Source organism: Chelonia mydas, chromosome 2 (genome assembly GCF_015237465.2).
Source record: "Chelonia mydas isolate rCheMyd1 chromosome 2, rCheMyd1.pri.v2, whole genome shotgun sequence".
In the NCBI taxonomy this organism is placed as follows: domain Eukaryota; kingdom Metazoa; phylum Chordata; order Testudines; family Cheloniidae; genus Chelonia; species Chelonia mydas.
Window position 1 is genome coordinate 117,001,932 of NC_057850.1, and position 24,247 is coordinate 117,026,178.

The 24,247-nt window shown below is 38.0% G+C and overlaps 1 protein-coding gene across 4 annotated transcripts in view; it reads right to left on the bottom strand.

Annotated features, from left to right (window-relative positions):
- Positions 1-24,247, bottom strand: part of EXOC2 (exocyst complex component 2) — a 188,979-nt gene that overhangs the window by 125,746 nt on the left and 38,986 nt on the right. For all 4 annotated transcript variants that reach the window (XM_037893243.2, XM_043540186.1, XM_037893242.1 and 1 more), the window contains one exon: positions 20,371-20,495. In XM_037893243.2, the coding sequence (XP_037749171.1) occupies positions 20,371-20,495 (125 nt within the window). The remainder of the gene's footprint in view (positions 1-20,370; positions 20,496-24,247) is intronic.

The window sequence follows — 24,247 nt, forward strand, 5'->3', positions numbered from 1 at the left end:
CTGTAACAAGCAGGCTGCTGGAATCAGAGTAGCTGACCAGAGCAGCTTAACACACAGACACTCAGTGCTCGCTTGTCTCCTGGGTGTTAGTGTCAGGGCTGCGAGGTAGGATGACCAGTAATAGGTGCCTATAGAAGACAAAGTGCCGAATATCCAGACATGTTCTTTTAAAATCAGGACATCTGGTCACTCTAGCTGAGAGCACAGCAGCAGAGCATTTAAGGCACCCAGGTTTAAAGACACAACCATTCAGTGGGCTGGATTGCACCCCAGAAAATGACAATAGATTGAAGCTACAGTTATATTATAATTAAGGCTAAGATTCTGTCATGGTTACTTTTAGTAAAAGTCATGGACAGGTCACAGGTAACAAACAAAAATTCACGGAAGCTGTGATCTGTCTGTGACTTCTGCTGCTGAGGCTCCATGGTTTCCCCCATCACCATGGTGGCTGGGAGCTTTGGGGTTCCCACTTCACCCACGGCAGCTGGGAGCTGCAGGGTGACCATATTTCCCAAAGAGAAAATGGGACACCCCAACCGCTCGCCCAAGGCATCCCCCTCTCCCTGCGCAAGGCTTTCAACCTGTCGCTAGAACCCTGAGGCTGGCCCCCTCAGGAGTCTGTCACCTGTCACTGGAACTTTGCAGGGGGCACCTTGTCGCTTGTTACTGCTATCGCCTATCGCTGGAACCCTGCCAGGGCCACACTGGTTATCAGCTCCAGAGTCCTGCAGGGCCTGGGGCTGAAGCAAAAAACGTCATGGAGGTCTCTGGAAGTCATGGATTCTGTGATGTCCATGACCTCCGTAACATAAACATAAACTTAATTATAATTAGGGTTGTCAAGAGATTAAAAAAATTAATTGAAATTAATCACACTGTTAAACAATAACAGAATACCATTTATTTAAATACTTTTGGATGTTTTCCACATTTTTAAATATATTTATTTTAATTTCAACACAGAATACAAAGTAACAGTGCTCACTTTATATTTATTTTTTATTATAAATATTTGCACTGTAAAAATAAAATAGTATTTTTCAATTCACTTAATACAAGTACTGTAGTGAAAGCTCTTTATCATGAAAGTTGAATTTACAAATGTAGAATTATGTACAAGAAATAACTGCATTGAAAAATAAAACAATGTAAAACTTTAGAGCCTACAAGTCCACTTAGTCCTACTTCTTGTTCAGCCAATCGCTCAAACAAGTTTGTTTACATGTGCAAGAGACAATGCTGCCCACTTCTTGTTTACAATGTCACCTGAAAGTGAGAACAGACGTTTGCCATGGCACTGTTGTAGCCAGCATTGCAAGACATTTACGTACCAGATGCGTTAAAGATTCATATGTCCCTTCATACTTCAACCACCATTCCAGAGGACATGCGTCCATGCTGATGATGGGTTCCGCTCAACAATGATCCAAAGCAGTGTGGACCGATGCATGTTCATTTTCATTATCTGAGTCAGATGCCACCAGCAGAAGGTTGATTTTCTTTTTTGGTGGTTCATGTTCTGTAGTTTTTCCATCAGAGAGTGTTGCTCTTTTAAGACTTCTGAAAGCATGCTCCATACCTCGTCCATCTCAGATTTTGGAAGGCACTTCAGATTCTTAAACCTTGGGTCAAGTGTTCTAGCTATCTTTAGAAATCTCACATTAGTACCTTCTTTGCATTTTGTCAAATCTGCAGTGAAAGTATTCTTAAAATGAACAACATGCTGGGTCATCATCCAAGACTGCTATAACATGAAATATGTGGCAGAATGTGGGTAAAACAGAGCAGGAGACATACAACTCTCCCCCAATGAGTTCAGTCACAAATTTAATTAACTCGTTTTTTTTAACAAGCTTCGTCAGCGTAGAAGCATGTTCTCCGGAACGGTGCCCAAAGCATGAAGGGGCATATGACTCTTTAGCATATCTGGCATGTAAATACCTTGCATTTTGGTGTTTTTGGTCCCAGACCATATGAAACCGATTTTTAAAAGACCTGTTTTTCCCCTAATTGTGCTACTACAGGACAGAGAAAATTGTTTCGGTTCCTCAACTGTATAACAAGCTGTGAAACGCTGTTGTGTGATATTGCCAATGACTTCAAAATATCTAGCATCAGTGGGCAGAGTGCTATTAATTTTTGTGAAATTAGAGAAACAGTTGGGAGAAATGGGTGACAGTGCCTGGTATCTAGTTAGCAGAGCCAACGCTTCAACCACCTCTGTAACTTTCTTAAGATGAAAGAACTGGTTGATGGCAGCATAACAATAACCCCAACTCAGCTCTGCCATCTTCCCCATAGTTTAAAGTGTTGACACCCTGAATGACTTATCTCCAGACAGAAAGAAAAAAAAATAAGAAAGGGTTGGGGGAGAAGGGGAAGAGAAGAGATAAGAGACTAGGGCATACCTACAGCCCTTGGGAGAATGGGAGATCCTGGTATTGGGGGCTCTGGGGAGTTGCAAGTAGTTCCTGAAATAGAGAGGGGTGGACAGGTAGCAATACAGGAAGCTTGTGAGGAAGAATGAAAGGATGCAAAGAACCTGTGGTGTGGGCAGTGGTGAGCTTGGCATACAGAAGCAACAAAGTGTGAGACCCTTTAGCTATCTGAGTAAACAACCTAAAAATGTTATAAATTTAAACTTTTAGCGTATTTGGGATACAATTACTGAAAAGATTATCAGTCCAAATGCTTAAACCACTTTTCAAAATGAGTCTGGACAATTATGGTGTCACCAATAAAGAGAGTTATATTGTCCAAGAATGGGTGTGAACTACTGATCAGTGTCTAACTCCCGATACCTTTTCCTTTAGAGTCACTGTCCTACCAGGTTCTAACTCTTTAAGTGCTTTGGAACATTGCAGACTTGATTCTGCTAACTCCTTTGTCAGCTTTAAACTGGTGTACCTTTGGCTATGTCTACACTGCCCTGCAGTTTGGACTACAGAGATGTGAATAGCCATGCACACCAAAATGCTGTGCTACCATGCCCCAATGTGGATGCTGTGTGCGCGAATTACAAGGTTCCTAGTTTACAGTAATGCAGTCCTGTTTGAAGAGGACTACATTAATGTGACCTAGGAACCTTTTAGTTCACACCCACTGCATCCACATGAGGGCATTAAAGCGCAGCATTTTGTGTGCACTGCCATTCACACCCCCATAGTCTGAACTGCGGGGCAGTGTAGACAAGCCCTTTATTGTCTTCAGTGGAATTATTCCTGATTTACACTGGTATGAGATGAGAATCAAGCACTATGAGTTTGGAATGTACTATAGATAAAGTTGTATTCTAAGTTTAAAATTGCCTGTTTGCAATGTATTGAACAGTATACCAAAAATCAATCTACATATTTTGATTACGCTTAGTAACTACATCCTAAAGTGCAGAGGTTCCCAATCTGAGGCCCATGAATAGGGCCCTACCAAATTCACAGTCCATTTTGGTCAATTTCACGGTCACAGGATTTTAAAAATAATAAATTTCATTATTTTAGATATTTAAATCTGCAATTTCACGGTGTTGTAATTGTAGGGATCCTGACCTAAAAAGGAATTGTGGCACAGTCACATGGTTATTGTAGGTGGGATTGCGGTATTGCTACCCTTACTTCTCCTGGTGATAGTGCTCCTTCAGAGCTGGGCAGCTGGAGAGTGGTGACTGCTGGCTGGGAGCCCAGCTCTGAAGGCAGAGTCACCGCCAGCAGCAGTGCAGAAGTAAGGGTGGCATGGTATGGTGTTGTCACCCTTATTTCTGCTCTGCTGCCTTCAGAGCTGGGCCCTTGGCCAACAGCCACCACTCTATGGCTGCACAGCTCTGAAGGCAGCGATGAAGTAAGGGTAACAATACCACAACCATCCTAAAATAACCTTGCGACCCCCTGCAACTCCCTTTTGGGTCAGGACCCCCAATTTGAGAAACACTGGTCTCCCCCATGAAATCTGTATAGTGTACTATAGTGTAAAAGCACACAAAAGACCAGATTTCATGGGGGAAGATCAGATTTCACAGCCCATGACACGTTTTGCATGTCCATGAATTTAGTAGGGCTCTACCCATAAACCACAGGTGGTCTGCAGAGCAGTAGCAGGTGATTTATAGAAAGCTGCTGGTCTGCTGTGGTCTCATTTCCAGTAAGAGAACAGAAATGACAAAATGAGATTAAATGAAAAGGAAATGGAGATAGTAAATTAGCTATTTTTTAAAAACTTTTTAAAATTAGGGACAGTTAAAAATATCTACACACTTTCCTAGTGTTACTTTTCCATGTAAATCAATTCCTGTAGTTGCCACCGGGAGGCTATGTGATCATGAATGGGAGAGCAGGTGATCTATGAAACCACAAACAGGAAGGTGAGGGTCCATAAAACAATGTCTAGATGAAGATACAGTCCACACTGTGAAAGTGTTTGAGACCCCTCGCTATAGAGTACCCAAACTTTGAAATTGGTGGCTCTGTGGCTCTGCAAAAGCAGTCACACAACTGCATTTTAAAAGCTGTGGAGGTAGGGGAAGAGATGAAATCTACAAGGTACAAGTGTTTTGTCAGGGTGTTAAGAGATTCCAGAGCATAGGGAAAGTGTTGTCTGGAGTAAGCTGAGATAATGGTGACTGTTTACATACATACTAGTTAGTATTTTTGTTTGGACTAGTTTTGCACAACTAGTCCAGCGAAATTACGGTACCTTAAATACACTGAACACAGTGTAGATATAAATAACTTCTCTATGCACACTCAAACTGGTAGAGAGTACAATATATTACACATGCACAATACACACCTTCACTTTCCCTATACAGAAACCATCTTTACTTTTCACTCAACAGTATTTTCAGATTTAGCTATATGTCCAATGAGGCACGTACCAAATTTTAGGTTCAAGATTCAAACTTATTTTTTAGTTTAAAGAATGTAAAAAGCTTCTGAAGGATTTATTAAAATGGTGATTAAAATCATTTTTTCGTTATGAAGTAACTCAAAAATAGCTGAAACATTTTCTTCATATACAGAGGCTGGAAAAACTCCTATTGCTCAAAGGCCTAGGAAAAGAAGAAGTGCCAGCTGGATTAACTGGATTTCTTGCCTGCCACACAAGAACAACAAAGAAGCTCAAGAATGGGGTAAGTGACACCATGCAAACAAGGGCAGTCAAAGTAGATGCCAATGAGAGGGATAGGAGTAGGCCTCACTGATAAGAGGCTCCAAAAAAAAAAAAAAAAAAAAAAAAAAAAAATATCCAACATCTTTCAGGAAAAAAAGACACCTGATATGGAAAAATCAGAACCTTGGGGGGAAATGGAAAAGAAATTTTCATATGAAAAACGTCTCTCAGAATGAACAGTGAAGAATTATTAGAGTAATATATGAAATATTATTACTGCTGAACTTCAGTCCTTCAAAATGCTTTCTAATAACTAATAAGTATGCCAAATGAAGTTACTCTATTTCAAAACTTATAGTATTAGGCAATTACAATTCCTGTATACTGAAGGCCTATATACTGTATATAAATCTATGTAACCCTCTGGGGCACAGCACCCCAGTCAGTACAAGGTGCTACCATTTTTACTAGTGAGCAGGAGTGAAGTTTGGTGTGGACACAATGTGAGCAGGAAGAGAGAAGCAGCTGCTATCCTGAAGATGCTGTCCTCCTGTCAGGCCCCAGGGAGCAGCCCACTCATCCCACCTCCTCAGCAGATTAGAAGGCTGACACCCTGTGTCTTGCTGGGGAACAAACAAACAGACTACTACCTGCTTGTGTAGAGCCAGTGGGGCAGAGGCCTGTGCCTGCAAGGCACTGGAAGAGAATCTTGAGGGGCTGGAATGGATCCTGTCTCAGAGTCCTGACCCTGACATCCACAGGAGGAACAAATCGCACCCAGCACAGAGAAGCTCTTATTATTTTTTCCTTCTCCCTCAGCAAAGGGAGACAATGACTGTCTTCTAATATGTAGAAGTATTTCCAAGCTGGAAGTCATTCAGACAAAAAAAGGATCTGTGTTTTGCAAATACTGCCAAATGAAATATGCATTTCCAAATGCCACCAGAATGACCAAACACATCCTAGCACACATGAAATGTCCTGCAGACATTAAAAGTGGAAATGAAGGTCAAGAAGAAGAGCATGAGATAGACAACACAGACAGTGGTTTCATTTGCAACAAACATTCTTGATCCAGAAGTCCTTTTGTTTCTGTGACATCTTCATCTGGAAGCGTTCTACACTCAGTTTCAACTCTTCAATCATCAGGAAAACACAGGCATATGAACCAACGATATCCAAAAGATTCCCAACAATGATTGTATCTTGTATGTAGTTGTAGCTATGTCGGTCCCAGGATCCTAGGGAGACTAGGTGGGTGAGGTGTTAACGGACCATTTTATGTTGAATGGTTCCTTACAATATGTACTAATTACTTATGCTAAAAAATCTGTTCCACCTTGCATTTTGCTGTGAGGCTGGGAGTTCCTTTCCCAGACCTGAAGACGACCTTTGTGTGGCTCGAAAGCTTGTCTCTCTCTCCAACACAAGTTGGTCCAATAAAAGATATTACCTCCCCAAAATGACTTCATTTATAGACAAAATGACGTGAATATCAACAAAAAAGACTGATGAAGCAAGAGTGATATATGCGTCTGGTACTCCAGTGTCCACCACTGAAAACAGTTATTGGAAGGCAGCATTTAAATTATTAAGACCATCATACCAGTTACCAAGCAAACATTCTTTGAGCAAGCCTCTTCTACAGTCAGAATATGAACATGCAGTGCAACCTGTGCAAGGAAAAAAAAAAATAAAAAAAAATCAATGAAGCACTTTGTCCAGCAGTATTTACAGATGGGTAGACAAATGTAGGGGTGGGAGGGGAAGGAATCATAAACTTTGTAACAACACCACTTCCGGGGAAAACAGACAACCTGCAAAGAAATACATGAAGTACTAGAGAAGAGTGGAAACGGGAAAGTATTTGCTCTGCTAACTGACAATGCCAGTAATAAAGCAGAATGGGACAACATAAGGGACAAATATCCCCATATAACTGTAACAGGATGTGCTTTTCATGGCCTAAACCTGCTTATTAATGATATCATGCAGTTGTGCACATCGGAAGAGATCTATAAAAAAAAGCAAAAGAAATTATAAAATGTGACAACTACTCATATTCTTTAAGAAGAAGCAAGAAGAAAAGCATTGTAAAAATAAAATGGTAACACTGAAACATTCTAACAAAACAAGATGGGAAGTATGGGGATATCATTTGAAAATGTATTAAAACAAAGAAGCTCTTCAAGAAAGAGGTGATGACTGAAGATCTTAAAAGTGTACAACACACTGTACTTGATGAGGATACCTTCTGGGTTCACCTGCAGAACACACTGAAGATTCTGCAGCCAACTGCTTCTTCAATCACTGTATCTGAATCAGACAAAGCACTTCTGTCAGACATTCCTCAAGTTATGACCAAGATAAAGTCAACTGTACTGAAAATCTAAGCTCATCTCCACATACAAGTCAGGAAGATGTAAAAGTGAAGGACTTTATATTTAGATGGGAAGAATTCAGCTGTAAAGCTACTGCAAACCACTTAGATCCAAGGTTCAAAGGTAATTATGTTAGTGATGATAGCACTGTTACATCACTTGACTGGATTACTAAACAAGCTACACACTTAGGACTAGATTTTGGAAAAGCACTTTCAAATGTTGCAAAATACAGAACCTCTTCAGGTATTTGGTCCGAGAGTGCAATCGGGGAATCTGCCAAGCATATTGCTCCTACAACATGGTGGCAAGGCCTCTGTACAGCACAATCACTGACTCCTTTTGCAAAAAGAAAAGGAGGACTTGTGGCACCTTAGAGACTAACCAATTTATTTGAGCATGAGCTTTCGTGAGCTACAGCTCACTTCGTCGGATGCATGCTGTGGAAATCGCACAAGACATTTTATACACAGACACCATGAAACAATGCCTCCTCCCACCCCACTCTCCTGCTGGTAATAGCTTATCTAAAGTGATCATCAAGTTGGGCCATTTCCAGCACAAATCCAGGTTTTCTCACCCTCCGCCCTCCCACAAACAAACTCACTCTCTTGCTGGTAATAGCCCATCCAAAGTGACCACTCTCTTCACAATGCATATGATAATCAATGTGGGCCATTTCCTGCAGAAATCCAGGTTCTCTCACCCCCTCACCCCCCTTCAAAAACCACACACACAAACTCACTCTCCTGCTGGTAATAGCCTATCCAAAGTGACCACTCTCCCTACAACCTGCATGAAAATCAAGGTGGGCCATTTCCAGCACAAATCCAGGTTTTCTCACCCCCCCCCCCCCCCAACACACACACACAAACTCACTCTCCTGCTGGCAATAGCTCATCCAAACTGACCACTCATCTGCTTCAGATTCCTCCATCTTCTGAAGCATGAGAAAGATGCTGGTCAATGTTTGGAAATACACACACAAAAATCAAGAAACACAACAACATGTGAGAGTTTGTTTCACTCCATGCATATCCTCAGTTTAATGAAATAGATGAAGATCATAGTGAAAGTTCAGAATCAGAATTCGTGAATTTTTGAGAGAGAGAGAGATTCGGATTAGAAAAGTCACAAGAAAAAACTTGAGCTATGGTAGCATTTCCAAGAGTAAATTGGTAACTAAACTGTTTAAGTTATACTTGTTTATTTATATGATGGCTAGATTTGTCTACAGGTACAACACACTATATATAATGATAATGCACTATTAAAGAGTCTGATGTTCACTATAAAATCTGGATATACACCCATATTTACTGAGGGTCCTTAATGTTGTGCTGTGTTAACTACACTATAATGAATATATATAAATTAGGGCTGTCAATAAATCGCAGTTAACTCTTGCAATTAACTCAAAAAATTAATTGCAATTAATCACACTGTTAAGCAACAGAATATCAACTGAAATTTATTAAATATTTCTGGATGTTTTTCTACATTTTCAAATATATCAATTTCAATTACAACACAGAATACAAAGTGTACACTGCTCACTTTATATTATTTTTTATTACAAATATCTGCACTGTAAAAATGATAAAAGAAATAGTATTTTTCAATTCACCTCATACAAGTACTGGAGTGCAATCCCTTTATCTTGAAAGTGCAAGTTACAAATGTAAACTTTTTGTTACATAACTGCACTTAAAAACAAACCAATGTATAACTTTAGAGCCTAAAAGTCCACTCAGTCCTACTTCTTGTTCAGCCAATCGCTAAGACAAACAAGTTTGTTTACATTTACAGGAGATAATGCTGCCCACTTCTTAATTACGTCACCTGAAAGTGAGAACAGGCATTGTTGTAGCTGGCATCACAAGATATTTACGTGCCAGATGCGCTAAAGATTCATATGCCTCTTCATGCTTTGGCCATTGTTCCAGGGGACATTCTTCCATGCTGATGACGCTCATTAAAAAAATTATGCATTCGTTAAATTTGTGACTGAACTCCTTGGGGGAGAATTGTATGTCCCCTGCTGTTTTACCCACATTCTGCCATATATATTTCATGTTATAGTGGTCTCGGATGATGACCCAGCACATGTTGTTTGTTTTAAGACCACTTTCACTGCAAATTTGACATTGTGAAATTTTTAAGATAGCTACAGCACTCAACCCAAGATTTAAGAATCTGAAGTGCCTGCCAAAATCTGATCAGGACGAGGTGTGGAGCATGCTTTCAGAAATCTTAAAAGAGTAAGATTCTGATGTGGAAACTACAGAACCCAAACCACCAAAAAAAGAAAATCAACCTTCTGCTGGTAGCATCTGACTCAGGTGATGAATGTGAACATGTGTTGGTCCACACTGCTTTGGATTGTTACCAAGCAGAACCCGTCATCAGCATGAACACATATCCTCTGGAATGGTGGTTGAAGCATCAAGGGACATATGAATCTTTAGCGCAACTGGCATGTAAATATTTTGCAACACCAGCTACAACAGTGCCATGCAAATGCCTGTTCTCACTTTCAGGTGACATTGTAAACAAGAATCAGGCAGCATTATCTTCAGCAAATGTAAAAACCTTGTTTATCTGAGTGATTGGCCGAACAAGAATTAGGACTGAGTGGACTTGTAGGCTCTAAAGTTTTACACTTTTATTTTTGAATGCAGGGTTTTTTTTTTTTTACATAATTCTACATTTGTAAGTTCAACTTTCATGATAAAGAGACTGCACTACAGTACTTGTATTAGATGAATTGAAAAATACTATTTCTTTTGTTTTTTTACAGTGCAAATATTTGAAATAAAAGTAAAGTGAGCACTGTACACTTTGTATTCTGTGTTGTAAATGAAATCAATATATTTGAAAATGTAGACAACATCCAAAAATATTAAAATAAATGGTATCGTATTATTGTTTAACAGCGTGATTAATCACACAATTAATCTTTTTAATCGCTTGAGAACCCTAATACAAATATGTTCATTTTTAGCACTTTTCTCTAGAAACATAAGTTTCATTTGTATCTGCTTTATAATATCAGATCTCGATTTACATATTATTTCTGAGCCCTACGGATAATCTTCCTTTTTGTTTATAAGTCAACAATGTCGATGCTTTCTATTTTCAACATTTTAATCCCCCCCCCCCATTTTAGAAATATGTCAACAGGTAAAAAAAATACACATGAATTTCTCAATGTGAGCTCCATCTCTATGACTAGGTATATTTGTCATTATTCAAATGCAAAGAATTTATACTTATTTACTTCATAAATGTAACTAGTAGTAATCTCTATGTGATAACCAAATTATACATAATACATCTCACTTTTAAAGACGTAAAGTTTCATTTTGATAAGCAAGTAACTACTGCAGATATTTCAAATTTTTTCCAAAATTTCTGTTTTTTGACCTCTCTCCTCATATGTTATTTCTTCTATGCCTTCAAAACATCTGGACATTTTATATCTCTAGATTTGGCCACACAAACCATATATATATATGCTTGGTTAGGACCACGGCTTACCATGTCTGAGCATCAGCTGGAACATTGTTAGTGCTCTGATAAGACGTTTGCAGTTATTGGGGCAAGGAGAGACTGAATCTAGGCATTTCAACCACAGTCGAACAGTTCAAAGGCAGTTATCTTTGCCAGAAAAACAAGTGATAGTTTAATCTGGCAACTGCAATAGGCTTTCTAGTAATCTAAACTACAATTTGATTAGTTGCTGTTTCCTAATATTAAATTGTTTTTAAACACAAAGAGATGGTTTAATACTTTGTTACAGCTTTGCAGGACCAGGCAATTTAAACTTGCAAGTCAATCCTTAATGTACACACTATTTTTAATACCAATTTGTACAAAAACTATGGGTTAAATTTTTAAAAGCAGCTCAGCATTGCTCTAACTCTGCTCCCACTGAAGTCAATAGAAGTTTTACTATTGATTTCCAACGGGAGCAGAAGTAGATCAAAACAGAGCTTTTGCACAGAAACTTAGTTAATTTTTTTTAAAGTGTCTGGAACACATCAAACCAAAAAACAAACAACTAAAGAAGACAGACTGATTCAGCACAGCATAGTTCTGAAGGCCCTTGGCATAGTATCCATTAAGCCTCTGGCACCAAAGTATGCTAAGGAATAGGAAAAACTAAAATGTAAACACACTTTCCAGAATAAATGGAAACCCAAATGTCCATGGGTTTCATGTCAGAAAGACGAAATAATTTGTGTAATTTGGAGAAAACCTGAAAAGCTTTTTGATAAGGGCATTCCCCCTATAAGAGGTGTAAATTCTTCAGAATGGATCCCAGATTATGTACATGCTGTGATGCTGATCATTTGAAAAGCACAGAAGTGTGCCACTTTGTCCTCAAGAAGCTATTACTAGATTGCGCCATAAAATGCTAAAAGATCTATAAATTAGCAACATGGTGTACTGTCACTTACAGGGTTCAGAGTAGCAGCCGTGTTAGTCTGTATTCGCAAAAAGAAAAAGAGTACTTGTGGCACCTTAGAGACTAAAATTTATTTGAGCATAAGCTCACTTCATCAGATGCATTCAGTGTCACTAAATATGATTTAATTTTCAGAAATATTTGAAATATTTTGCAGCTTGAAGGAAAAACACAGCCTTAATCTTGAATCATATTGCATTAACATCCAAAACATTGCCAAACTAACTACTGAAAAAATATGTTAGGCCTCAAAAAGCATGAGATTTTGAAATAATAAATGTTGGGTTGTGTTTGTTTTTTAAGCTTTTTCATGCTTTTCCCACAACTACAAGGGCAAGGAAAAATGTTTATTTATTTATGAAAGCAGAGAGTCTGAAATAATCACCTGACTCCAGGGGCTGGGGTTTTAAGAAAAACACAAACTACTGTGAGACTTACAATAAAATTTCAACACTTGGTAAAAATGCATCCATCTAGGAAGAAACTTTATATAAGCAACTGCAAAGTCTCTCAGAAATGTATGTTAAAAGCTAGGTTTATTACTCTGCTAAATGATCCACCGAAAAATCCACAGCTGCGCAATTCTGGTTATGTCAGGTTTTACAGGATAGGAAAAGTTATACTCTCTTTAGTGAATTTGGGATCTCGGACATCTCGTGATATCACATAAGGCATAAAAGCAGCTTTACAAGTTGTGGAGATAAGGACAAGAAGAGTTTGAATCAAAATTGAAACAACAACATGAATTTAAACCATGTAGTGGAGAGTATAGGCTTTCAAATGATATGTAGGTCATAGTTAGACAAGATATGTTTCTTTTTGTGGACAGCACCAAGCACAACCTTCAGCTTGATATTCTGGTCTAATAAAAGATTATCTATAGCTTAAACAATTGAAAAATAAAATTTGAAAATGGGATTCAAAATAAACTCTAAGTCATAAAACATGACAGTAACTTCAAACGGTCTCTGGTGAGTTTAAGGCAATTGGGAGATATTCTGGAGGAATTGACCAAGTGTTCTGTGGTCGATCATCAGGCCAGACCTCTGAAGGCTGTCACCAGTTTAGAAGACATTAAGTCAGTGGCTGACACAGATCAAATATGGGTCATTCTTAAGGCACTCAAGACATACAGTTTTGGGCACATGTATTTCAGCATGGACTCAAACACCATTCTAACTGAAGTCTCTCATTTTTAAAGGAGAAATCTCTTGTTTGATACTTTGCAAAAGCTAGAAAGTGCTATGCTGGACTTGCAGCAATGAAAAAACAACTTCCCATCTGTCAGGAAGCTTAACTCTAGGATGGTACATTTGACAGGATAAACATTTCTAGAGTTTTAAAGGCAAAGCTGCATTAAGTAAATCAGTCAATCAGATCTATCATCTTGAAACTGCATTTGAATATATGTATGCCAGATTCACTAGGCTGTAGCAACCACCACTCACATGGTTTTAACCTTTGACTCAGGTGATGACCTAACGGTCAAAAAAGAATTGGCCCATTATGGAAATGTAAATGTATATATTGACAATCTGCTATTTTATTAGGTATTGTGCAAAGAAGAGGAGGAGAGTGACGAAGATGTTGGTTTTATCTGAAATGACACCTGATTACCATCAAATCCACAACAAATTACAATGCATATGCATGTTTAATTAAAAGCTTTTAACTATCAGACCATCTGCCTTTCAGGATACACTGCTCTTGGTGGAAATACTGTTTTCGTTGTCCTGTAGCACAGCAGTAATAGAGCATGGGTAATGTGCAATAAATTTAATAAAAACAAGCCCCACCCCCCAAAAAAGTACTCCAGTACTTGATGTAGATACTAGTGAATGGCCCAAGTGTCCTCTTACTGTCTGTATACTGCCTAGCACAACGAGGCCCCAATCTTGGTTGACCTTTAAGTGCTACCATAATATGAAATAAATAATAAAATAAATAAAATAATAATAATAATAATAGATGGTTTACACCCACGCAAGGCTATGCTCTACTACCTTGGTGTGGAACCAAGAACAAAATATTTATTTACAAGAGCACTCAACAGAAGGGACTAGACTAGTGCTAATCTGTATGAACATTTCAAGTCAGATGGATATTTTCCATAATATTATTTAAAGTATTAGGATATTTATTTGGATTTAAAATACATTATTATACAGTCTCACTTCTGACTCTCAGTCTAATATGCTTCTGCCCAACCAGTGTGAATTTATATTAAAGCGAGGCTAAAACTTAATATATAAGACCTAGTGACTTACACACTAAAAACAAGAGAATAATGAGTAACCCTGGGACAATAGACCAAAACAAAACAAGCAGAATGAAAAGAATGTTACTGTCGTTAGACAATAACAGCAGCAATAATATTTAATTTAGTTCAGAATGAAACCACAGCATGAAAATTTGACAAACGGGTTTTCTTGTCAGACAACCAAATTTGAAAGTTTGGCTGCCCATGGACAAGTAGGCAGAACATTTCCCCTTCCACCTTCCCAGCCAGTATACTATTTTTTTTTTTTAAAGCTCTCAACTGTAATTCCATCCTAAAATTAGATTGATGAATAAAAACTATAGAAAATGCAGGACCTTAGAATGAATGTATCATGTCAAACACATCTGTTGCATTACTAGCGTGCTGTGAAAATACGCACAACGTACTTGGATAGCTTCAGACTGACCAACAGGAAGGAACATTTATATGGCAGGCAAACATCAGTTGTTAGTTTCCCAAGACCCCAGACTGAGTCAGAACTGAATGACTACATAGTGGTTTCTTTTGTTTTGGAGAAACTGGATTAAGCAGTAGTAATACCACCCCATAAGTTTCCTGACACTGGGCCAAATGGTGGGTTGTGGCTGTGTCCATTTCAAATCAAGGTTGGGGAGAGCAAAGGAGGGCATGATGTGGTCTGCAAACATGGCTTTTCACTCACCTGGGATTGGAATCATTCTGCTCTGGGCCTGTCACTAGGGGCAAGTTAAAGTAGCCTAAATGCTGCTCTAACTCATTCAGCAACCAAAGATCCATTATGGACAACAGGGTTCACCAGGGCACAGAGATGCCCCGGCCATGCCCACTTTCCCTTGGCCACACCCTGACTCAGCCATGGGAGAAGGGGGAACTGTGCCACCCAAGGATCCCTCTACTCTAGTGGGTTCTTCCAAGGGCTGATTAAACCAGTTTTGCAGCAGAATTGCACTAGACGAGCTGTGCAAAGCTGCCCTAAGCAGATCATAATCTCAAACTATAACTTATTTTAGAATTTTTCAACATATCCAAAAGGCAGGAACAATGATAACTGGTAACGTGACTGTCACACGCTTGCAAATTCAGGTAATGCAGTAAATGCAAATGTGTATTTCTCTAATCTGTACTTAACTAAAAAGAAATCTTGCAGTGTAAAGATTCTAAAGAGTGTATTTTAAAATATATATTAGATTACTATCTCTCCAGAATCTTTTATGGTGGTATGTGGTCTGTCAAAGGCAATAAAACATTATATCTTTACGATGCAATGAACAGTAGCCCCATTTGGAATGCTACTTTCTAGGTTACCATTTGTATTATGGGAAATAAACCAGCTACATAACTGATGCTGACAAATGGGTCAAGTCGAGGTGAACCTCGTTCCCCTCAGCTCAGTTTACAGCCTCCTTTCACTGACAAAGCAAACTTCCTGTTGAACATCTCCTCTATAGCAAAGTTACTGTCAAACTGTCAGCCAAGCTAACGGACAAAGAGACATGGGGATCTGATAAGGCAATCTTATTTTCCAGGAAATTAAACCAAATAACAATATGTCCAGCCTACTTGACCTCTTATTTTCCTTAGTAAACATTTTCCAAATTGCACAATGTAATGAACAGCTTTTGGTACAACTCTTTTTTATGTTTTTCACTTATTTATTTTTTGTAAAGATACATTAAAATTGATGTAAAGATTTCATCAGTTTTGACAGTCTACTTAATAAAGTAAGCAAGCCCTTACTAACAGGACCAGTCACACACAAATCTGTGAATAACTGTAGGCAAGATCAGGCCCTTTATCTTAAAAAACTGTTAAAAATGTAAGCTTAAAAATATACAAACACACTTGTTCTTCCACTTTATAGTTAAATGAAAATACAAAACACCTGGGGTCAGGTGACATAGCATTCTATTTCTCAATGAAATTTTACTATGAAATGTGGTGATTTCTTAATACTGTAGATTTCACAACAAATTACAGAGAGTTCAAGAAAACAAAGCAAAAATGACAAAAAAGACCGATTTAAGAGGAAAGATTAAAAAGAACGAGAAGTAGGTGGCTTTGTTAAACAGAAAAAAGGTGGACATGGTAATAGTTTATAAATAATTGAGAGGAGTAAACAAAATCTGGGAGAAAATTGTTTGGGGATAATATAAGGGTATTGGGATAAAACTCATAGGGAAAATTTAGACTATCATGAAATGCCTCCTGTGGGGAGGCTATTCCACAATCTAATGGATTTCCTGTCAGGAAGTGGAGGAAATTCAATAAACGCAGGACATTTAGACTGTATTGGCAGAAGAGATGGACTAGATGTGATCTAATATGTATTTTCTCTCTCTAGTTCATGTGATACTTTGACAGCTGAATAGTTTAACAGATATTTAGTGAAGCAGTTTGCAGAATCAAGCTTATATTCATTAAGGATTACGTTGAAGCCACTTTTCAGCTTTAAAATATCAGCTGTTTCTGATGTAGCTCAGTTTAAAAACAAAAAGACGTGTTTAGAATTTAAAGGAGGAAAAATATCACATGGAAATTCCACTGTACTTGCATGGGAAGACATCACCAGCATTATAACTGCCTATGCAAATTAATACCGAATAACCTACAACATCAACAAATAATAATAAACTCCTACATTTAAGTGTAATGGGGCTCTGTAATTGAATATAAACAACTCTGATGAAGAGATTGGGTTGAAGTGTTCCATGCCAGGTCTCTGACTCAGGCTGAATGTTTTTGGAAACTTTCAGCCATTTCTGAGAATGAGGCTAGAGAAAAATAAATTGTTTTGTCCACGTTAAAAAATTCTGGTAACCTTCTCTTCGAGAAACTCAAGCGCCCCCATGCTTTGGTGCAGGAACTTGAAATTTGGTCAAAGGGTAGCCTTTCTGTCACGGATGTGCCTTTTGCCATCCCTGTTAAAATCCACCCATAATTTGGCCACATTATATGCCTTTCAAAATTTTGCAATTTGCACATGCTCATAAATACATGCTAGAGTTTAATAGCTAAAATCTCCAAAGATTTTGTCCATTCTTGGCACGCTACTGCTCAGGCCAGCAGGATTATCCCTGCAATTGCAACTCTGGGATGCTGCAGGCTGTTTTGGATTCTGGTCAGGAAATGGAACTGAAAGCCGGGAGGCTCTCTCTCCTGAACTCTGAATGCCCTCCCCTACTGATGCCAAAGTGCTGTACAGGGAGTTGCCTGATTTGAATGCAGGCAGACAGGAGCCAAACCTGCCAAGAGAAGAGTGGGACAAGGAGTGTGATAAGGAGGGAGGAGACTGGAACTGGAAGCTGATCGGGGTGGGAGAGTAAGACTGGGTACTGGGATGGGGGTACTCTGGTACTGGCTGGACAATGAAACTGGGACCCAGGAAGGAGAAAGATGGAGGCAAAACAGATCTGATGAGAAGCCAGGATGCAGGGGGAAGAACTGGGAGCAGCTGCATAAAGAGACTGGGTTAAGGAACAGCAGCAGAACAGTGACAGACCGGATGAGGAGCCAGTGGGGATGGGGAACATGGGAAGGGAGGCTGACTGAATGCTGGGGAAAGAGAATAGCCCGTAACTAATGCCGGATGGAATTTTTCAGCCAAATCTTTTACTGAAAAATGCAGATGTGGTGTCATAAACAGTCTGCAGACTTGTGTCAGTTTTACCAAATTGCTTTGATTGGGGATGGGACAGGGGACTAAAAACAATTTTAAAAAAATGTTTTGACATTTTTTAAAACAAAATGTTTCTATTTTTTGGTTCAAAATAACTGTTTCAAAATTTCATTTTTAAAAAATCAAACGTTTACATATAGTCACAATCAAAATGAAATTATTTTGTCAAAAGGAAACGTTTTGTTCTGCCCTAAGTGACATTTTTGATTGTTCGAAAATGCCAGCAAATCAAAAACTAGTTATTCCCGTAGCTCTAATTGCGTCCTCCCCAAGAATTAGTTTTAGAAATCAAATACAAAACGCCCTCCAGTTCTAATGCTACAGGTCTAAATGCAAGGACGAGATTCAAAGCCTTCAAGATGCTAATTTTCAACAGCATCAGGGTCATTCTTCTCCTCTCAATGATTTTTTTTAATTCACTGTTTACACTGGCACAAACTACAAGTCTGTTTCCTTTTGAATGCTCATTAGGGGTCTCTGGGAGGAAGACACAAACCACGTCACTGATGATAGGCACAAAGTGACATCAAGATCTGCAGTACTCTTCTATTTTCAATTCATAGTGCTTATGATACAAAGGCAGCTGCACTAAGACTTTTTTTTAGATGGGGAGATATGCCCCTAAAATGAAAAGAAATGAAAGCACAGAATGAGTTCAGCTAAAACACTCTGAATGAGGTTACTAGAAAGCTGCAGAATACCAGCTGAAAAATGCAGAAAGGTGTTACGCGAGCAACTATTTTTGTATTCAAGCAGACACTTTTTAAAATGAAATAAATGGTGCTCTGCAATTTTCCTTTTGTTTGGCTAATATCTGTAAAATTAACTTGTAGTTTGGCTTGCTCTCTGACCTCTTTATCTCTTATGAAACTGGTTTTAAGGAGCTTGGACTCACAAGGAAGGGACAAGAGAAACAACTGCAGACGAGTTTTTGGGTCTTACTGAAAAGACACACACTTTAAGATACACCTCTACCCCAATATAACACAAATTCAGATATAACACGGTAAAGCAGCGCTCCGGTGGATCAAAGGAAGTTCGATATAATGCAGTTTCACCTATAACGCAGTAAGATTTTTTGGCTCCCGAGGACAGCGTTATATCGGGGTAGAGGTGTAATGCATTGACTAGTCTGCAAATCCCCACCCAGACTTCACAAGTCAGAGAAAAGAGAATTCCCAAAATAGTCTTCCAAGAGGTCACATGCAGAATTACCATATATCCATCAGGACTATTGTTTTGTTGTTGTTGGAAAAGCGCGTCATGAATTGTTGAACTGGAGTGGAGTATATTTTGAGATTATATTATCTCTACAGCAAAAAGTATTTGGGTGTAATCATAGGGAATTAAAGTCAAATTTTCACATTAACGTGTAGATTTAGGATTATTTACAAATTAGGATTTCAGATTTGCCCAGGTGATTTCAGATTACTGAAAAAAATAAAATGATCTATCAGCATTTTGCACGTAAGAAAAAGTCTGTTACAGATGTTGGAAGTAACAAGTCCTCTAAAATGACATTTCAGCATATTCTTTCCTCTTCCACTTTTGTCTGCAACTATTAAACATCTATGGCAGTTACTAGATCCATAAACACAGTAACACACTATAAATGTTCCACAAGCACAGTGTCACATTTCTGTGATGCACTTCCTAAAGAGAACGAGACCCCTCCCCACCTCTAAAAGCTATTGAAAGCTTTAAACGTGGTCATTAGAACAACTGCAAAGGTAACCAGAACCTGACCAGCAGTACTAGGATCCTTTAAAATGATAGTAGTGTCACTACTCTTCTTTTCTCTACTTAGTTACATCATTCAAACCTGCCACCAAAAGATTTTGTCTCATCATTTCTCGTCTTATTAAAATAGCCTTAGGCCAAGATTTTCAACTGAACAGTGATTTGGGAGTGCTCAGATTTGCATGCTCATCTTGCAACACCTTAAAGGGCCCTTACTTTTTGGTGGGTGGATGGGTTCAGCGAAAATAACACCTCTCTATCAAATTGGTCACCCCAAAATTGAGAGACTAGAGTTCTTTTTGAAATTCTTGGCCTGATTTCTCAAGTCAGAACTTACTGTACACTTGTAACCATTTCAATCTAAATTCAGGAGGAGACATCACAGCACCAAGACTATTTTCCTAAAGTCTGAAATTTATCTTCTTTCTGTGAGCTCTGGTTCAGTATGTTTTCTTGCTCTTCTGGATTTCATTAGATTATTTCATACTGTGGATTTTGCAATCTTCCAGGAATAATTTTGATACCTAGCAGGTTTTCTGATGTCCATCTTTCACTGATTAGTACATCTAGCTGGCCAGTCCTATCTTGAGACCTTGATCATTTGGAATTTTAGGTTTGTCATAATCTATTTTCCTTCTCCATACTTTTTTACTTTAAAATGAGTAAGTTAAAATAGATTTTCTATATGAATATTTGATTTTTCCTTTATATTCCTGATGATCATTAATCAATTTACCTGACAGGGCATCTTGTGCTTCAAAAAAAGTGCTGAGACCTCCTTTCACATATGCTAGACTCCCTTCATTTTTCTTGTTTGCCTGCTTCTTCAGATTCATGACTGCCATTTTGAGCTGATCAAAACTGAAATTAAGCAAAGAAGAAACATTGTCATTGATACAATGAAAAGGGATTGATACAATAAAAGTAATGTATTAAAATTTAGCACACAGGACATTGTAATTTACAGTATTTTATATCACAGAGTATTAGACAAGGGAGAGATTTATTAGGTTATCTGGTACACATTCCTGCCAACGAAGAACTGTTCTCCATATAACATTTCTAGAGTTCTGCACAATCTAGTTTTCCGAAATAAGGGGCCTCCAACACTTCTCGTAGAAGAGATTTTCCACTGCACAGGTTTCGCAGTCAGGAAGTCTTGCCTGATACTGATCCTAAGTTTTCCCTTTCTAAATTTCACCCTATTGCTCCAAGCTATATCCACTTACACTGTACCATCCTACATAATTACTTGCATTTACCTCTCTTCTTCTGTGTACACTTAGCCAAACAATGTACATTTAACTCTTTTAAACTTGACCCCATTCATTTTTTGTTTTTAATTTCCGAAGTCCCTCAAAATTTACCAACATCTTCCTGATAATGAGGTCCCGAACTAAATGCAATTTTGCACCAAAGCCTTCGAGAAAAACACATTCCTGCTCCATTCCTTTATGCTTTTGCACATGCAGCCTACTGGGTTTTTTTGCTACTATACTGCATTGCAAATTCGTGTCTAACTAGCTGTCCAGTGTCACCCCTACAGTAGATATATTTCCATATTACTGCTCCCCAGTACTCGTAGATTTCTTATCCATTTTTGCTTTAGTGAAATTTTTAAATTGGAAATTTAGTTTCAACTAGCTTTGCTTATTTTCAAAGTAATAATATCTGTAATTCATGATTAACCACTACACAAATACTATTTGTTTCTTGTATTCAGGGAAAAGTTATCACAAGTTATGTTACTTAATTAGTCACCATTAGTAAGCATGGAAATACCAATTATAATTAGAAAAAAGTGTGATTTTTCAAAGATATTTCAAATTTTTTTAAGCAATGACCGCTTAAGGAGACAGTGAGGGATGGAAATTAAAAAAATCCATCAATGCAGATACACCTAACACAATAGTACCAAAAACTCTGTCAGTTTAAAAGTCTTAGTAAAGGATTTGTTGAAAGAACAAACTAAAAAACTAACTAATTTGAGCTCAGGCAGTCAGAAAGTGATCCCTACCTGCTGCGAGACAGGAAAGCACTGCTGCACTGTGCAAAGGCATTTCCCTTTATCCAGGGATGATGTCACAATGTTTTGCTTTATTTCCCGTTTCCATTTGCTGGTTAGAAATCATATAACTCACTGTCTGAAATGGCCTATTTGGGTGTACAATAAGAACTTCTTATTAGCAGCACTTTTAGACTGCTGGGCTCAACAAAATCAGTACAGCTCTCTTTTGACTAATATTTCCCTGTTATTTGATAAATTAATACGAAGTCTTAAGAATTTGTTTATGCTTGTTATGACGTTCTGTCAGGAAAATAATTGTAGGGTGAAAAAAATGTGAATTTCCTTCAAGGAAAAAATCATACATAAGCTAACCAAAACATCAGTGTTCCACACATTCAGAGTTCCAGCTACCTCGGGTTAAATAAAGGGTAGGGACATTAAGGATATGCTGTGTTCTTCTGAAAAAACAAACAAAAAAAACCACAACAGCACAAGTAAGGTATGTGGCGGCCAAAATAATGCCACCTAGTACTTATATAGTGCTTTTCATCAATAAATTTTAAAGCATTTTACAAAAAGGGATGAGTATTCTCTCCGTTTTAGAGATGAAGAAACTGAGGTACAGAGAGGACAAAACTAAAATTTTGAAAAACCTTAAATGACATAGCAACTTATGTCCCACTGACTTTCAGTGGGACTTAAACATCACTTTGGCATTTTTGAAAATTTTACTCTAACTAGTTTTCCCAAGGTTACACAACAAAGTAGTAGCAAAGTTAGGAACAGGCGTCAAGAGTCCCAAATCCCAACCTTGTGCCCCATCATTTCTCTGTCAGTGAAAGCCTACCCAATGGAATCTTGTTACATTTTTCTTCCAATATTAGCTCAAGGCAGGGATCTGTCCTTGATTATATCCCTCCTTCTTAATTAACTCTTAAGTCTTCTAGTTCTCATTTATGTACTTGTTCTGACTATCAAACACACTCCATAACTTCCTAGGACTCAATATCTGAAACTCTGATGTTCTGCTCCACCTGGGTAATGTCTTCTTTGTCCCATGTTTCTGAAATTTCTAGCCTTGGGAAAATAGTTACAGATCCAGCAGACTCAGAATTATCCTTAATCCGCAACTTTGTCTATCAATCTATAATCACCTCTGAAACATCACCAAATCATATCTATCATCCAAGTCTTCCTTGCTGTTACCAGTCAAAGAATATTTGCATCTTTGCCACTTTAAATTTTCAGTTTTCCCTCACTTTGCCCTACCCTTGTTTATACTTATGAGGAGTTCACATGGTTCAGCAAACATGCAGACAGAAAGTGCTTTCCATTTAAAAATAAATCAATACAAAATAAAGGTGCACTCTAGCCCCATTCCATTGGATTGAACAGAAATACCTATGAATTATGGCTTCAGTCCAGAGTAGTGGACCCAATGCAAAAAAACCAGCTTAATGGGATACTGTAAATAAAGAAAGCTATACAACTATAATTTGTACTACACTAGAACCATTTTGTAGAAAATTGTGACAAATTATTTTCGAAAGACAGAGTCCATGCCTTGAGTTAATATTGGCAGAAAAAATGTAACATGATGCCATTTTAACATGAGGCTTCACACATGAATGCATCATTAGGCACTGATCCAACACAACAATGTGAAACAGTTAAGAAAGTATGCCTATGTCAAGCTACGTTGTTGTCTATGTAGTTATTTATGTTCTCAACTCAGGGACAGCAGCATCTTCTCAATAGCCACAACTTCAGTATTTTATTCATCAACATACTGTTTTATTGAAGAGTTGATTGTGGATTCATTCTGTTGCTTACATTCCAGCTAAATCCTGGTAAACCAAAAGATAGATTCCAGGTCCTGTTAACAGTTCCTGAATGGTAACCACAAAGACCTATTTTAGGGCTAAGTCTGCAATCATTACAATGAGTGGTCCCACTGAGTTACTATTCACTATAAGTAAAGATGCCAGAATCAGGCTCGTAGAGCTTAGACTATTAATGAAAAAGTCATTTTAGTAATTTTTCCTCTCAAATACTTTTATTTCAAATACACTCTTCTTACACATGTATTGGAACATAGCTGTTCCAGTAGCAAGGGAACAGTCTTTTGTCTTATAATTAGAGATCTTTCAGTCATAGTTTCTATTCAGAAGTAAATGAAAAGTATTCTAAGCCCATCTAAACAACTGTGTGCTTTTCATTTAAAGTGTTCATAGCCTTCTTGGGTCCTGGTAAACTGAACACGTTCTCCCACTAAAATGCAAGAGAAAATTACTACACTAAATGAAGTCTTTATTTCAATACCTGGTTTCAAGCTAATATCATTACAAGAATGTTAAAATTCACATTTTTTTTAAACAGCGCTCCATCCTCCATTACATCTACTGTAGTGAAAAATTGCAGAATTGTGCATGTTCAGTTGCTTATGCAAAAGTGTATGTACATAACGTATCCATGTAACTACCACGATCCAATGCATGACCAAAATTCTATTGAAATCAGGAAACATTTTCCACTTATTTCAATAGGCTTTGGATTAGGCGGCTATGAGAGCAAGTTCTGTGTACACAATTCTGAAGGTCTGCAC